The sequence below is a fragment of the Limulus polyphemus genome, unplaced genomic scaffold, assembly GCF_000517525.1.
Source record: "Limulus polyphemus unplaced genomic scaffold, Limulus_polyphemus-2.1.2 Scaffold898, whole genome shotgun sequence".
Lineage (NCBI taxonomy): Eukaryota > Metazoa > Arthropoda > Merostomata > Xiphosura > Limulidae > Limulus > Limulus polyphemus.
The window spans coordinates 121254-137841 of record NW_013666508.1 but is presented as its reverse complement, the minus strand read 5'-3'; the positions used below and the strand labels follow the sequence as shown (position 1 = coordinate 137841).

Genomic DNA, 16588 nt, shown 5'->3' with positions numbered 1-16588 from the left:
TGGAACCAGATATAGACATCAAAGCAGAAAGACCAAGATTTGAAGCCAATAATTGATTTTCTAAAAGCAAGCGTTTCGTTCCTTGCTTGGGAGAAGGTGGCTAGTTTAAGTCCTGTGACAAAGAACTATTGGGCACAATGGGACCAGTTGAAGCTTGAAGATGGTATTCTTCTCCGGAGATGGGAAACTACAGATGGGAAAGTGACGACCTGGCAAACGGTTATACCGAGAAAGTTACGGGAAGTTGTGCTGCGTCAATCCCATGATACTTTAACAGGATGAGTTATCGGAAAGGATGGATGATATTCACCATCAAGTGCGTTCAAACTTGAAAACATCTGCTGATTCGATGAAGTTATCTTATGATAAGAGATCTACTGAAGTCAGCTTGTACTAGGAGACAAGGTGTGGTTGTATAATCCCAGGAAGACCAAAGGGAAGTCTCCTAAGTTGTCATCTCCATGGGAAGGCCCATATGGCATAGTGGGTCGTCTCTCAGACGTGACTTTCCGAATAAAATGTGGTCGGCGAGGTAAGCTTTGGCGCTATCACTGTCCAGGACATTTCAGTTGGGACGAAGTGAACAATGGAACAAAAGACACTACTGAAGACGTGTCACCTGTAAAGGCCACTGTGGAAGAAAAAACTCTACTGGGTTTTGAGAAAGGACCAGTGAAGCCCTTCATGAAGTTACTACCTCTGGTGTGACTATTACCAATAATAGGACAATTCCTGATGGAGCAGATGAACCTCACGTGAAGCAAAAGCCAGTATGGAAGAAGATACATCCCGTAATATTAAGAGACTTTGTTGAATTTTAATTTTGTGTTTGTAAGTTATGTACATTTAATTAAGTTGTTGTTAATTATCTATTGATTTAACTTAAGTGGCTATTGTTCGGGACGAACAATACTAAGGAAGGGGCTGTGCTACGACAGCAGAAGTCACATGATACTGGTAACACGTAATGAGTTCTAGAAAGATCAGGGAACATCACGAATAATCCAGTATTTGCTAGGCGCCAGGCAATTAATCGGAATTAGAATTGTATAGCAGACAGAGAGATTGAATATATAGACGGACAATTGAGTCAAGTGCGTGAATCGTTCGTTCTAAATTATAGCGTGTGTTTAAGTTAAGGTGACTGTGGAAATTAAATGTATTGCAAAGTTGTATTGAGAAAGAATAAACTAGTTTTATTTAAGAAAGGACTTGTATCGTTGAAGTTTTTCGGAAAGAATTTTTACGAGTAATTAACAAACGACCAGAGACGTAACAATACATTAATTACGACACATTGATAATACTAATTAAACAGATATATCAAATGTAGCACAAGTTGTATAGTATGTAGCTTGAAGAATAATCAGTAGCACACTAAAAAATAAGTTTAATTTTAATTTTATCCTACACAATGTAAACAGGGTAGAGAACAAGGAATTACAATTATTAGGTATCATTGTATCTTCAGTTAGATGTAATGAGTATTAATGATATTTTTGTCCGTAATCTCATAGTATCTCACAAGGTTCGGCCTACCTACAGCTTTTTACTTAAGACCTAAATTAACGCACTCAGTGAAACATTACAAAATTCGTCTTTATAAAAGGCCAAAGAAATGAAGCAGTTTAAATATGCAAAACTCATAATGTTTCATTCATCTATCAAATTAACTGTAATAAGAAAGTATAAAGGTTATTACAAAACAAGTGAACACAAAAACTGTCAATTTTTATTCATGTGTATATATAGCGTATAAGAAGTGTGAGATGAAATACGGTGGTATCATTCTTTCTAATCTCTCCCATGACTGGCAACTGCTAGAGCCTCACACGATAGTCAGATAAATTATTCTTATTTGCATAAACACAAAATTTAACCAAACTTTAGATCAAAAATAAAGAAGTGACAGGAGTTTAGTTCATGATTTTGGAATCCAGTTGAAAAACACAAAATTTGATTATGAGAGAAAAGAAAGATGTATTAAATTCGTCAATGAAATGAAGCTATAAGGTTCTTTTGAAAGTTTGTTTATTTGAAATTAAGCACAAAGCTACACAATAGGCTATCTGTGCTCTGCCCACCACGGGTATCGAAACCCGGATTCTAGCGTTGTAAGTCCGCAGACATACCGCTGTGCCACTGGGGGACTCTTTTGAAAGAATATATAGGCCAGTTGGAGAACTTTTCAAACACAACCTTTCAGATTCGTGATGGAAGAATATCAAACGACACATTTTATTTCAACATTTGTTTATTTTTAACAGGGGTTTCATACAAAATTATTAAATACAGTTATTAATGAGTTTGTGCAAAAAAAAAAGTCAATTAAATGAATATTATACCTTCCTCGTGTGGAAATTTCTATAGATAAATAAGTTATATAAATGGTATTAGATTTTAATATGTGTGTAAAACGTAAAATAAATTTATAGTAACACTAACGAATTGTGTAAATTGATAAACAAATTTAGTCCTTTAGATTTATTTGTAAAACTTCAATATTTATAGTGTAGAACAACACATTATCTTTCAAAACTGCAACAAGTATATAAAAATACTAACCTGAAAATATCAATGTAAATGTAATATTTTATTTTTCGTATTCTCAGAATAAAATGTGCATTAACTACTTCATTGACATTATCGTCAAATAAAGCAGTAAATCTAAAGTTAATTTATGCTTTTTTCAACAAGTACAACTAAATGCATCGATGATATTTCTGTTGCATGCAGTGATGATTTTATTTTAAGGAAAAGGCATGATAAAGTCTTTATTTTGACGATGTTTCAGTAATTTTCATGTTGGAAGAATAAATATTTGAATATATTTAAACTTCGCGAAAAAAAAAAACAGTTCCAAGACGAGATTCATCATTGAAACTATATTTTTGACAAAGTGGTAAACAAACTATAGAAGTTACTTAAGTTTAATAAATAATGTTTCTTTAGGAACTCAACAAGTTTAGTTGTCTAAATGATCTAAGAAAGTGATATTCATTGGTAGAAAGTTTAGGAATCCGAATGGTATGTTGTGATAACCTTCTGGATGATGCTCTTTTTCCAGACGTTTGTTGTGATCAGTAAAGGTAAAGATATCTTCCGGTTCAGTGCCACAAACGCCCTCTGGATCCTGAGTCCTTTCAATCCCATCCGTCGTATCGCCATCTATGTTCTCGTCCATCCTTTATTTAGTTTTTTGGTCATCGTCACCATCCTCGTTAACTGTGTTCTCATGACCCTGCCCTCTAATGAAAAAATAGAACAGTCTGAGTAAGTAACAATAATTTTTTTCAGTAATTTTTTAAAAGCCGTTTTTTTTCTGAATATTTCAACTGTAACTGTGCCTCAAGTAATTATATTCATTATTCCTTTATGTCAGCTGTAGGAGCATTTAAAGTATAAATAATGTTTTCATAAAATACACCATGAAACTGTTTAGTTTGTTTTAACGTGACAAGAATAAAAAAAAAGATAACTTACTCTTAACATTTTTACAGCATAAGATATGATTTCAAGCTGTAATGTTAGGTTTTAGTAAATTTATCATTCATTGGATATTTTAAGGCATCAAGTTTCTCGTAGATTTTTTATTATTATTATTTGGTTGAGAGGTCAGTCTGATTCAACGTTTTGTTTAGTAATATAACGTTTCCAGAAAGAAAATAATATTACATCTTATCCTTTAGAGTCATCTTCACCTCAATCTACACCGTTGAATCCGTTGTAAAAGTGACTGCTCGCGGTTTTATACTTGAACGATTTACATATCTTCGAGATCCCTGGAACTGGTTGGATTTCATCGTGATAACTTTAGCGTAAGTGAATGAATTACGTGATTTCTAATTTTCTCACAGATCTTTAGAAATGTCATTTCCTTGTATGATTTTAATTCTTATTTTGCAATATTTTGAAACAATATTGTACCCATTAAACAAATTGCAACATATGTAATTAAATACACATACGTTTATTGAATTTTTTGGTTCGTCCAATATAATCTACAGATATACTGAGAAATGAAGTGTGATGAGATATTTGAGAAACATAAGTTATTCAAGTATTATGTACTTACTTGTACAAGTGTTGCTATATTCAACATGACCACTTGCTGAAGTTTTCGTTTTTCCACGATTCTAATTTTAGCCTTATTGATATGTGAGAACCAGGAGCAAATCCTATCTCGCTAACATAACTTAGAAATATAATCAGGCAAAACTTCATCCGTATCAAACAACGTGACCATGCCTGTAGCCCAAACAAAATAACTTTATTTTATCTTTACTTGTTTTGTTTTTTTTACACAATCAATAACTTGAAATACAACAGCACAGCAAAGTTATGAAATTCGTAAATAAATGCCAGCCAAGTTAACAATTTTTCTGCTAGTTTACAACTTTTCCATTGTGTACTTTGATTGCTATACACTTGTATGACAAAATTTCACAAAGGTTCACCTAATATTGTCTGTAACCCGTTTTCTTTTCATATAGAACATGTATCAACCAATATATTTAGCTAAACTAATTGTGGACACTTTATATAGAAGAAAAAATATTAAACTGATAACAAACATAACCTCATGTTTTTCAAGATGTCAATTGAAGAAATTGCTTTGTAATCCAACTTCAGCTCGACTGTCACTGGTATCTGATTTTCTGAGGTTTGTCTGATACGGGACACATTGGGTCCTAATTATTGGGTGTTAAAAATTCCGCTTGGGGTTAAATAGAAATAAAAATAAGGGGTAGATAAAGTTGAGAAGAAAAGGAAAGATGAAGAATAATCTGTCTTCGTTATTTTAATGTTTGAACTTTTGGACCTAAAATAAGTAAAAGGTGATGTTTGACGAAAGTAATTAAACTGAAAACCACGTATTCACTTTAGGCCAGTTGTAGTATGTCTAAAAAGTTTCAAGTTGATCTTAAAATTTTGTATTTATGATTTTCAATAACTTTTTTTTTCCTCCTTACACAAGGTATGTGACAATGGGGGTGGACTTAGGGAATCTGAGCGCCCTCAGGACATTTCGTGTCCTTAGAGCCTTAAAAACAGTAGCAATTGTTCCAGGTAAAGATTTCTACTTATTCATTGTTCAGTTTATTAATCACTTGATGCACTTACTTAGTTTTTAATGCCATCCCATATTCACAACAATATAATTTGGGAAAACGAATGTCTGTCCTTCAGCGTTGCATTCAGCTGACTAATTTTTTTCTCATAGTCAGCTCTATGTAGCTCTGACCAGGGTATGGTCATTCGATCAGTTAAACATTTATGTCCCTGAACCTGAAAATATTAAAGATGTTGTTTACCAGGAAGTTTTATAAAGAACATTTCCAATATGAATTTAATATTCCTTAGTTTTAGACTGTGACTTGAAATATTACAACTCTATATATATTTCAATTTGGAAATCGGATTTCTATTCATCTATTGCATATGAATATAAAGATAAAGAAGAGAAAAAGAAATACGCAAAAAACACATATTTGCAGATGTAAAATACAAAAAGCGATTGTTATGGATGCATGTTAATTTATGTGTTGTTAAAATTTAATAAAACCTTTTTTTCTGAAAAAATTCAAGCCATACTTTTCATGTAATGCTGTAACATCAAAATGTTCTTTTAAAAACCAGTTTTCAGAGTACTGTGTTTGACTTTCTATATTAATGAAAATGTTACACTTTTATGTTTTAAAGAAAATGCACGAGCAATAAGCATGTTTTGAACATGTTTCTATTTGAGTTTCTTAAGGGTTTGCTGTGTAATTTTAAAACTTTGTTTACATATTCAAAATCTTGTTGGATTCTGAAAATTCTGTTAATAAGTACAAAAACATAAATGACTAATTTAAACATTTTAAGAATGGTTGAGTACTAACACTATCAACATTGTCGGAGACAGTTTTTAGTTTGAAAAGAAATTTGAGAAAGAGCATATTTTAATGGCCACGTACTCGATTTTGCATGGTTAGATAAGATTGCGAATTAAATTACTATGACTCTATATTTTGTCGAATTTCGACGTGTTTCACCAGCGTGTGTGTGTTTTAGTCAATAGTTTAAATTCAAACTTCGTGGAATTTTAGTTAACTTGATTCAGTTTAATAATAATAATAATCTTATACTTCAAAAGAAATTTCTTCTTAACGCTTTAGAATTTATGCAATTTTGGAGTAGGATTAAATGCCATAAACCTCTTTTAAGACCTATAAGTTATAGCAACATTTTGTGATAAAAATTACTTAAATATGAAATTTTGTTTCTGCCTTTTTTTTTCTGAAACATTACTTTTACACATATCTAATTTTAAATCCGTAATGGACAAACTAAGAAGAATATAAAAGAAATGTAGACAAAAGTGATTTTTATAACACAAATTAGGCCTGTAGTTTATGATGTTTCGCCAGCTTTCGGTGTTTAAAAATTGTATCTATAATATAACTACATGTATTAAGCTTTTTCTTGTTATTGTTTTAAGTATGATATTGTGATTATTTATAAGTAACAACATTGGTGATTGTTAATGGCGCGGTTTGGCTTAAAATATTTGTGGCCTTTTAGTCATCTATGATAACAATAAAAGAGCGCCTCTCTCTCTCCGTGACCGCCATAGCTCAAAGAGGAAATAACCTAGATACCTGAAACTTTGCACGCATACTAAGAGTATTTTGAGGGTGTGCACCTGGCTAATATTTTTTCTATAATGATAAAAGGGCCTGCCTGTGTGTGTGTGCGCGTGTTTGTCAAGCCAATTATATTTTTAGGTCATCATTTTGGTGGTTTGCCCTCGATTTTCATCAACTTGGCTGCATTACTACCATACTCCTTAGGTCTTCACATGATGTGTCCATACCATTTCAGGTGGTTTCCTTTCATATTTTTTGATATGGCTGTCATACCTATGCTTTTTCGGATGTATAGATTGTGGATTCAGTCTTTTCTGGTAACACCACATATCTACTGCAACATATTCATCTCTTTCATATGTAACGTTTGTACATTTCCTTTCCGCATTGGCCAACATTCACTCCCATTCATTATGACTACTCAGGCCATTATTTTGTATATCATTCCTTTCAATTTCACAGACATCTTTTGTTCACATATGACTCCAGATATCTCACGCCATTTTAGCCGTCCTCTTGTTATCCTGGTTTCGTTGACTTCCTAAATGTTTCCATTGCTCTGAATTATAGATCGTAGATATTAAAGTTTTTGTGATCATGTTACAGGTTCTCCAAGAATATTAATTTCACCGTTTTATGCATCATGGTAAAAACTACATTCCATATATTCTATTTTGCCATACTTAACTTGAAACTTCCTCTAACTGTTCTTTCCATTAGTTTTTTTCTTCTATTTCTTTTTGGTTTTCACTGAATATAACCATATCATCCACATATATCATGGTCCATGATGCATGTTGCTGGATCTCTCTGTCGGTGTATCGAGCCCAACAGTGAATAAAACTCGAACCAAATTCTTGCAATTCAAAAGTATTTTGAGCCACCTGCAGTTGTTCAAACAATCACTAGCAGGCATTATACGTGTCAATACCGAGTCAGGTATACTTTTCTGAAATGCTCTTCTTTCTCAAACTACTCTAAGTCACTTACTTTGGTACTCTGTCTTATGCCTTTTCCAAATCCAAAAATGCTATATGAATTGTCTTCCTCTTTCTCGGCTTTTCTCAATCAGAATCCTTAGGGCAAATATAGCATCCATTGTTAAGCATCCCTTATAAATCCAAACTGATTCTATAAGAATGATTGTTTGTTTTGTTTTGAATTTCGCGCAAAGCTACATGAGGGCTATCTGCGCTAGCCTTCCCCAATTTAGCAGTGTAAGACTAGAGGGAAGGCAGCTAGTTATCACCACCCACCGTCAATACTTGGGCTACTCTTTTACCAACGAATAGTGGGATTGACCGTCATTTATAGCGCCCCCACGGCTGAAAGGGCGAGCATGTTTAGTGTGACAGGGATTCGAGCCAGCGACCCTCAGATTGCAAATCAAGCGCCCTAACCACTTGGCCATGCCGGGCCTCTGTAAGACTGAGCTTTCTTGTTGGATTTCTTTTTATCTATTACCCTTTCTCATAATTTTATAATATGACTCATCAAATTTATTCCTAGAAAATTCACATTTGGTTTGATATCGTCCTTTCTCTTGTAAATGGGTACAATCGTACTTTTCCTCCATGTACATGAACATTCAATCAGTTGTCAATATGAGATTAAATAAATGTATCAGTAATTTAACTCCTTTGACTGAATGTCCTTCATATCTCGATTGGGAATCCGTCTGGACAAACTCCTCTTTTAATTTTTTCTAGTATTGTTTTATTTCCCTGTCAGAGATTTGCTGTGCAAATTTCAAATTTTTGTGTCCACGAGATCATAGCTGCTTCAGATATCTTTAATTGAGTAATTGGCTGAAATATTTACACCATCTCTTTTTTGATCTGCTCTGTATCACATGTTGGTTGTCTGTTTAAGTCCTTGATGAATTTCATTTTAGTAATACCTTTCACTAGCTCGTGGATCATCATCTGTCCTTCTTTGGTTTTAAGTTTATTATAGATCTTCTTTTTCGTTTGAGACTTTTCCTGATACTTACCTCCTTTTACACTTCCATATTTGCCACCAGATCTTCGGCACTTTCGAGTTTTGCCTTTTTTGCATAATTTTTCCCCTTAAATACACTATGGACACTTGTCACTCCATCACTACGTTTTATTATCAATAGGTACTTCTCTTTGTTATTTGTGAAAAATGTAGTTATGATGGAAAATTAATATGCTATCACTACGTTCAGAATCATTTCACCTTTTACATTAATCACCCCATGTCCATGTTTTCCATGCACTATTTCCAATCCTTCACTCTGGTGATCAATATGGCGATTTAGGTCACTATCATTTATTGTTGTCTCTCCATTTTCTATGTTTTAAAGGATTTCCTCCAATTTCTCCAAAAATTGTCTCCCTCCATCATCACATCCAGCTTGTGATGCATAAGTGCTCACTATTGTAATATACTCCATACCTAGGGAAAATCTCACGGAAATGAACCTGTCATTCATATAATTGACCTCAATGATGCTATTTTTAACTCTTTACACATTATAATGTCCACTCCATTATTTCATGATATCCTTCCATTTAAGCTCATCCATTATCCCCAATTACTACTATAGATATCCCAAAGGGGTTTCACACCCGAAAAAACTCCTTTAGGACACCCGCTTGTGGTATTTGAACATATATGTCAGTATCATGAAGGGGCCAAAAATATAAAATACGGTGACAGATTCGAGTTCAGCGATCCTGCAAACCTACTCCTAGATCGTCATCGAGCCTGGGTGACTTTCTGAGCGCGTTTGATCCCCTCCTTTTGTAGAGTACTATGCTCTATAGATAAGGATGTCCTCTCTCCCTAGCCATATCGAGGGGGGCTGTCAAGTTTGGTCCTGCTGGCTCCAACGGGAGGAGTTCGCGCACAATCTAACAAACTGTCACGCTACGTCTTAATATAGGATGGTGAAACATGGAAACAGATAGGTATTGCAGCTATGGGCACTATCTTTGCCCTTAATCTTGCAAATCTCTTTGTTTTAAGGAAAAACTGATTAAAACTCTGTCGTGAGCAAGTTAAGCTTGTGTGCTACAAAAGGTGATATTTTTATGGTATTTAATAATGTTGAAGCTGTCGATAATTAAATTTGTTGATGAGGAACCCACATTGAGTGAATAATGTTTGAAGATGGTTTAAATAGTTACTGAAGAAAACTTTATAAAAGGTTTAACATAGTAGCAAGTATACAATGTTTATTTTAGATGTTCCTGTTTAAATTGCCAAAATAAAATGAACACTAAAAGTTTGTCATAAGTATACTTACGCTGGTTTGTATTCACAATTTGGAAGTTTTATCTCTATTAAATTCCAAGAAAACATTATCAAAACTTTAACATAAAAGCTATTCAGAGATCAGGAAGAAGAAACTTTTCTTTTTTAATTCTTTTAATAACGAAACTTAGAAAATTAAATAAGTGTTTCGAATGGACAATTCTAGTTTAATCTGATAAGCTCAATACTCAATCGAAGGGAATGTACAACTTTCCGAAGGAAGTTATACACTATATAAGCACTACTATTATCTTTGATCACCAAGAAGAAAATTATTAAACAATTATACTTCCTATTTTCTGTGGAATGTATCTTCAAAACTGCAGAAATAAGGTCAAAATAGTTTTTCAATACAAAAATTAAATAACCCACTTATCAAGTATGAGTTCAAGTGCTCGAGATATAACCAGGGGTGTATTTTTCTACGACTATAAAGTTATGTTGTCCAATAAGTAAAAACTATGATGTTAAGAATATTTATCCTACTTAACAATTTCAGATAATTTAAATGTGTATAACTATACTCCCCAAGAAGTGCTGTTAATCCCCCTCCCTTTTCTGTTGGCTAAAAATAATTTAATTCTGTTTAGAAAGGTATCTCTCAGTTTTTCCTAATTATACTACTACTTAATGGAAAGCAGGTAGAATAGATAATTTCTCTTAATTGGAACATTCAAAAGGCTTTACATGAAATTTTAGATTGGTGTTATAAGTTGGGTTGCAAATTTTTAGTTCTAAAACGTATTCTACTCTCTTTAGTAAGGATAAGCTACAAAAGGTTGATTTTGACTTTCTATGAGCAGAAAGTTCAGAGAAAATTATTATTAGTGTTAATTATTTAGGTATGTTATTTGATTACCGTCTTTCATGAAAATATCACATTCGGAAGTTTTATAATAATTGTCTTAAGATAATTAATTTATTGAAATGTCTTGCTAACTTTAATTCAAAAGCCAATAAAGAAGCTTGGATATTTGCAAATGGAGCACTTATTAGATCTTGATGATTATAAGTGTAAAATTCATGACTAAGTGTCGACATAAGTTAAAGCTAAGTTAAGCTCTAATCAGAATCAATCTCCGCATATGTCTCGGGGCTTTATTATTCACTATTGATTCAATTCTTTAAGTTGGCCTATTTTAAAACGTAAATTTCTCCAGACAAAAGTTGCAGTAAGGATTACGTCATATATTGGTTATCAAGCCCCTAATTATATGGAAAATTTCTTGGCATTCCGATTAAGGTAACTTTGTGAGGAATAATGCACCTTTTATTTTCATAAGGTCAGTTAACTTCTAGATAAACTTGAAGTGGCCAAAAAATTATAATTGCATATCCAATCCTTTTCTGAAAAAACCCTATCCCATAGAGTAATATTTGGGAAGGACTTTTCTTAAGTCATTCTTTAAACAGTAGAGACATATATATGTGGATTGTGTTTTTTAAAGACCTGAGTGTTCTGTAATCTTTGTAGATACTTCTGCTACCGTATCTTCTCAACCCACAAGCAAAATTGACACTAATAAACCAAACAACAACGTAACATTACACTTCAGTTTACAATCCATCTCTGAAATAATTTAAAAAATAACTCACACTTGGACAAAACTTCTCATTAAACATAAAATTCTAGTCGACTTCAAATTCACTATAAAACTCTGCACTAAATACAAATCATTACTAAAGAAATGAAATAGAACCACACAATACCAACGTCATTTATAAAACATCTGTCCAGAATTCTACATCGTATAAACCAGAAGAAAATTGGAAACCAGATTCACGGAACATAATGAGAAACCCTTCCATTCTTACCATCTTTGCAACGAAAAGAAAAAACAACAACTGAATATCTTTTCAAAACACTGTTATTTCAAACAAGGAACCAAACATCAACAAAAGCAAAATAAAAAAAGTAATCTTATGAACAAAACAGACCTACTCTAAACCAACACCTCGAAGAACCAAGATATCTTTACTAAGCTGTTAGGCAATCTCTTTATATGTTCAGGTGTCTATGTAGACTACTTGAAGTACCTGATGACGACAAAAGCTTTTCGAAACGTTGTATAGTTGTTGGTTGTTTTCTTCATTAACCATTCAAGCCGTCTCAAAAATGGGTTTCTCATAATCAAATTTAAATTCTTAGTACTTTATGGAAAGCGACTTTGATTGATATTTAATTTTTTGGGGGCTGTCATTGCATTTTTATGTACAACAATAATTAGGGATATTCTGTTTTCTGCATATACATATTATGATGTATTTATACACTTACATTTTGGAATAACAATTTGGATTCTCTACAGTGTATTGTGCGTTTTTTAGTACTTTTCTTGTGTTATGGTTTCTGTGGTGCGAAATCACCCCGTAGTGTTATTCATCCTAAATTCAAAACCAAACAGTAGCATTAGCCATTACCAACCACTGTTTGAAAATGTCATAATGTATTCATTCACATGAGTCTTTTCCCTTACTTGCTACGACCTTATGAGCACATGTAGGATTCTAACAGCATGCTCTAATTTCTTTCACTAAATATTAAAAACCTTCTTTAGTCAGAAAATATATCAGTTTCATCTTCTTTAATGCTCTACTTATGACATGAGTGACTTATAAATCTGGAAAAACGAAATAAACTCATAAGTTTAGTTATGGCCTTAGCACAACACCATAGGCAACTAATTGGTGTAGTGTCGCATGGTCTTAGTCGTCGAGCGTGGGTGGAACGACACTGCCGATGAGGTGTTTTTGAGTGTGATAATGGTTATAAATCACTAATCAAGCCTTTTAAAATTATTTTTCTTGTTGTTTTTTTCTACATTTTTTACATTCGCTCAAAACTATTTATTATTGATTTAGAAAATATAAGGCTTATGTCTTGAACTAACAAAACTAATTTGAAATTTTAGAAAGAGTAATTTTATATCAATAAATGTAAATCTACTTCTAATAAAGTTCCATTGCAAACTTCCTTATCTACAAATAATGGACTGTATAGTATTTAAAGCTATATGTAAGCATAAACGTTTGAGAGTAAAGATGAAGGAAAATGAAATAACTAACCTAAGTAATATAAAATTTTAGACTTTTGAATATTTTACAATTTTAAGACTACAAAAAAGACTGAAAATTAAACTGTGAAGTTAATGATATATAAGTATCCATAATCAACTAATTGTATTTTTTGTAATTACATATGTAGTAATTATTTGTTTGTAGAATAAGTTTAACTAATTGAACATGTAATCAGAATACATAAGAAAATCTGTTGATATTTTTATTCACTTAAATAGTGGTAGTATATACAGTATTTGTAATACAATTAGTATTTTTATTGAAGATGTTAGGTGGATTTACTTAATTTTTATGTAATTGATTGACCATAATTTAATCATTTTATTTCCTAGGTCTAAAGACCATTGTTGGTGCAGTGATAGAGTCAGTGAAAAACCTCAAGGATGTCATCATTCTAACAGTCTTCTCATTATCTATTTTTGCCTTATTGGGTTTACAAATATATATGGGTGTACTAACTCAAAAGTGTGTTGAAATTCCACCTGCAAACCTATCTCATGCAGAATATGTAAAATTTGTAAATAATGAAAGTAAGAATGAATTTCATGTTTTATATATGACAATTACTGATATAACTTCAGTGCTTTATAAATCATGTATTATGCATATTACATTGTTTGACAATTACTAGTTTTAAGTTTAGTGCTTTATAAATTGTGTATCACGCATACAGCATGTGTCTATTGTTTCGTATTAGAATTTCAAATGGTCTGAAATTGAGTTAATTGATAAATTTAAATTTAGTAGTTAAATTGTACTTTGGATTTAGTAGTTAAATAAGAGCCGATATATAGTTAGTTTATAATATTTGCCAACAAGACTGAAACACACAGTTTTCTTTTTTAACACAAACACGTTTTAATTTATACTCAACAATACAATAACATATATTACAAACAATGATTTAAAAACAAAAGTTTCACAAACTTACAAACAATATAAATTCTTCTTTTTAATATGGAACTTTTTCAATATCTTATCGAGAGTTCACGATGAGCAAGTTGATTACGAGTTCACGGAGATATATTTCATTTAACGGGAAGCTAGCTAGCTTTGTCCTTCGTTATTTATCGGCCACACTCACCGGGTTTTCCACCTTGACGTTATGTAATGTTTTCGTAAAAATACTATTACGCCTCTGGTCGTTTGTTAATTTCCCGTATAATTTCTTTCGGATGAAATTTTAGCGAGACAAGTCCTTTCTTAAATAAAACTAGTTTATTCTTTCTCAATTCAACTTTTTAATACATTTAATTTCCACAGTCACTTTAAACACACGCTATAATTCACAATGATTCACGCACTTACTTACGGTCTCTATCGCGCTTGACTCAATTGTCCGTCTTTATCTCTGCCTGTCTGCAATTCAATTCCGATTAATTTGTCTCACGTTATCCAATCTCACTTATATACAGGAATAGAGGGCGCCTAGCACATACTGGATTATTCGTGATGTTCCCCGATCCTTCTATAATATCATGACGTGTTACCAGGTCACGTGACTACCGCTGTCGTAACAATACTAATGTCCGATGAGAATTCACTGAAGTTAACTAACTTTAAGTTGTTCTAACTTTATAAAGGTTCCTGGTCAAATATCTGAAGTTTCCCGATTGGTAAGCGTTATAACAATCACAGTTATAGCTTCCGAAGTTTTATAGCACACTGATTATAGCGAACTAGTAACAGACACTCTCTTTGGCGCGTCGCGTTGATTATATATATATAGCCGTGGGGAGGTTTTCTAGAAAATTCAGATTATGTAACAATACAATTTAAGTGTTTAAGTACACACATATATTGTTGATTCTTACTATCAAGAATATTCTACAACTCTGGAGAATAGGCGGAAGTTTTGCAATGCATATTTAACAGTATAAGCTACGTATGTTTCTAAATATAAATTTAATCTAAATAAACGTTGATATTCAAATAAATATATAATACAAATTCGTTACACTATTCAGTTTAATGGATAGGAAAACTAAACCTTTTGGTATTCCTTCTATTAAATGACAAAATGTATGAAGTCTAATGCATAAACTGCAATGGAAATTGATAAGAATTTAATACTTTTCATTTTGTAAAAGAAAGTTACCTTAGGTAATAATGCATACATTAGTTTTGTTTTGCATCTGGTGAGCTAGAACAGATTATATTTGTTATATTAGATGTTGTGCACTTTGTTTTAAACTAACTTACAGTTTTCATGTAAAGTAATCATATACTTAATTTTTAAGGTTCTTAGCAGTATAACTTCATTTTGAGTATACATGAGTTAATACCAGATTAGTAAATTATAAAGTGCTGGAACATTGATAATATTCTTTCTAAACAAGGTGTATCTTCTATTAAGGTTCTTATCTGATTTGAAAAATTGTAATATTCTTGTACATCACTCTTTTATCTTTTTGTTTATAACTAATTCCAAGTTTATTTAGTGATATTGTTACGTCTCTGGTCGTTTGTTAATTTCCCATATAATTTCTTTCGGATGAAACTTTAGTGATACAAGTCCTTTCTTAAATGAAACTAGTTTATTCTTTCTCATTACAACTTTGCAATACACTTAATTTACACAGTCACTTTAACGTGAACACACACTATAATTCACAACGATTCACGCACTTTACTTCAGTCACTACTGCACTTGACTCAATTGTCCATCTCTATCTCTGCCCGTTTGCAATTATCCATCCCGTCACTTCTTCCCAGTCTTATATATACAATATAGGGCATCTGGCAAACACTCGAGCCTTAAGGAATCTTCGAGATACTCATTACGTGTTACCAGTATCACGTGACTTCTGCTGTCGTAGCACAACCCCTTCCTTAGTATTGTTCATCCCAAACAATAGCCACTTAAGTTAAATCAATAGATAATTAACAATAACTTAATTAAATGTACATAACTTACAAACACAAAATTAAAATTCAACAAAGTCTCTTAATATTACGGGATGTATCTTCTTCCATACTGGCTTTTGCTTCACGTGAGGTTCATCTGCTCCATCAGGAATTGTCCTATTATTGGTAATAGTCACACCAGAGGTAGTAACTTCATGAAGGGCTTCACTGGTCCTTTCTCAAAACCCAGTAGAGTTTCTTCTTCCACAGTGGCCTTTCCAGGTGACACGTCTTCAGTAGTGTCTTTTGTTCCATTGTTCACTTCGTCCCAACGGAAATGTCCTGGACAGTGATAACACCAAAGCCTGTTGGCATGCACCACATTTGGCTTACCTCGCTGACCACATTCTATTTGGAAAGTCACGTCTGAGAGACGACCCACTATGTCATATGGGCCTTCCCATGGAGATGACAACTTAGGAGACTTCCCTTTGGTCTTCCTGGGATTATACAACCACACCTTGTCTCCTGGTACAAAGCTGACTTCAGTAGATCTCTTATCATAACATAACTTCATCGAATCAGCAGACGTTTTCAAGTTTGAACGCACTTGATGGTGAATATTATCCATCTTTTTCGATAACACTTTCACGAATTCTGACACATTCTCAGGCAACTCTTCATAAGGTGGGCATCCTTTTAACAGATCCACTGACAACAGAAGTTCTCGACCAAACATCAACTTTGCT

At 32.7% G+C, this 16588-nt stretch overlaps 1 protein-coding gene across 5 annotated transcripts in view; it reads left to right on the top strand.

Moving 5' to 3' along the window:
- LOC106461102 (sodium channel protein para-like) overlaps positions 1-16588 on the top strand; it is a 229094-nt gene that overhangs the window by 95753 nt on the left and 116753 nt on the right. For all 5 annotated transcript variants that reach the window (XR_002610925.1, XR_002610923.1, XR_002610924.1 and 2 more), the window contains exons 3-6: positions 3068-3273; positions 3690-3818; positions 4979-5070; positions 13325-13522. Coding sequence is in view for 2 of the 5 variants with exons in the window: in XM_022387986.1 (XP_022243694.1) it covers positions 3068-3273; positions 3690-3818; positions 4979-5070; positions 13325-13522 (625 nt within the window). In the remaining 3 variants the exon portion in view is untranslated. The remainder of the gene's footprint in view (positions 1-3067; positions 3274-3689; positions 3819-4978; positions 5071-13324; positions 13523-16588) is intronic.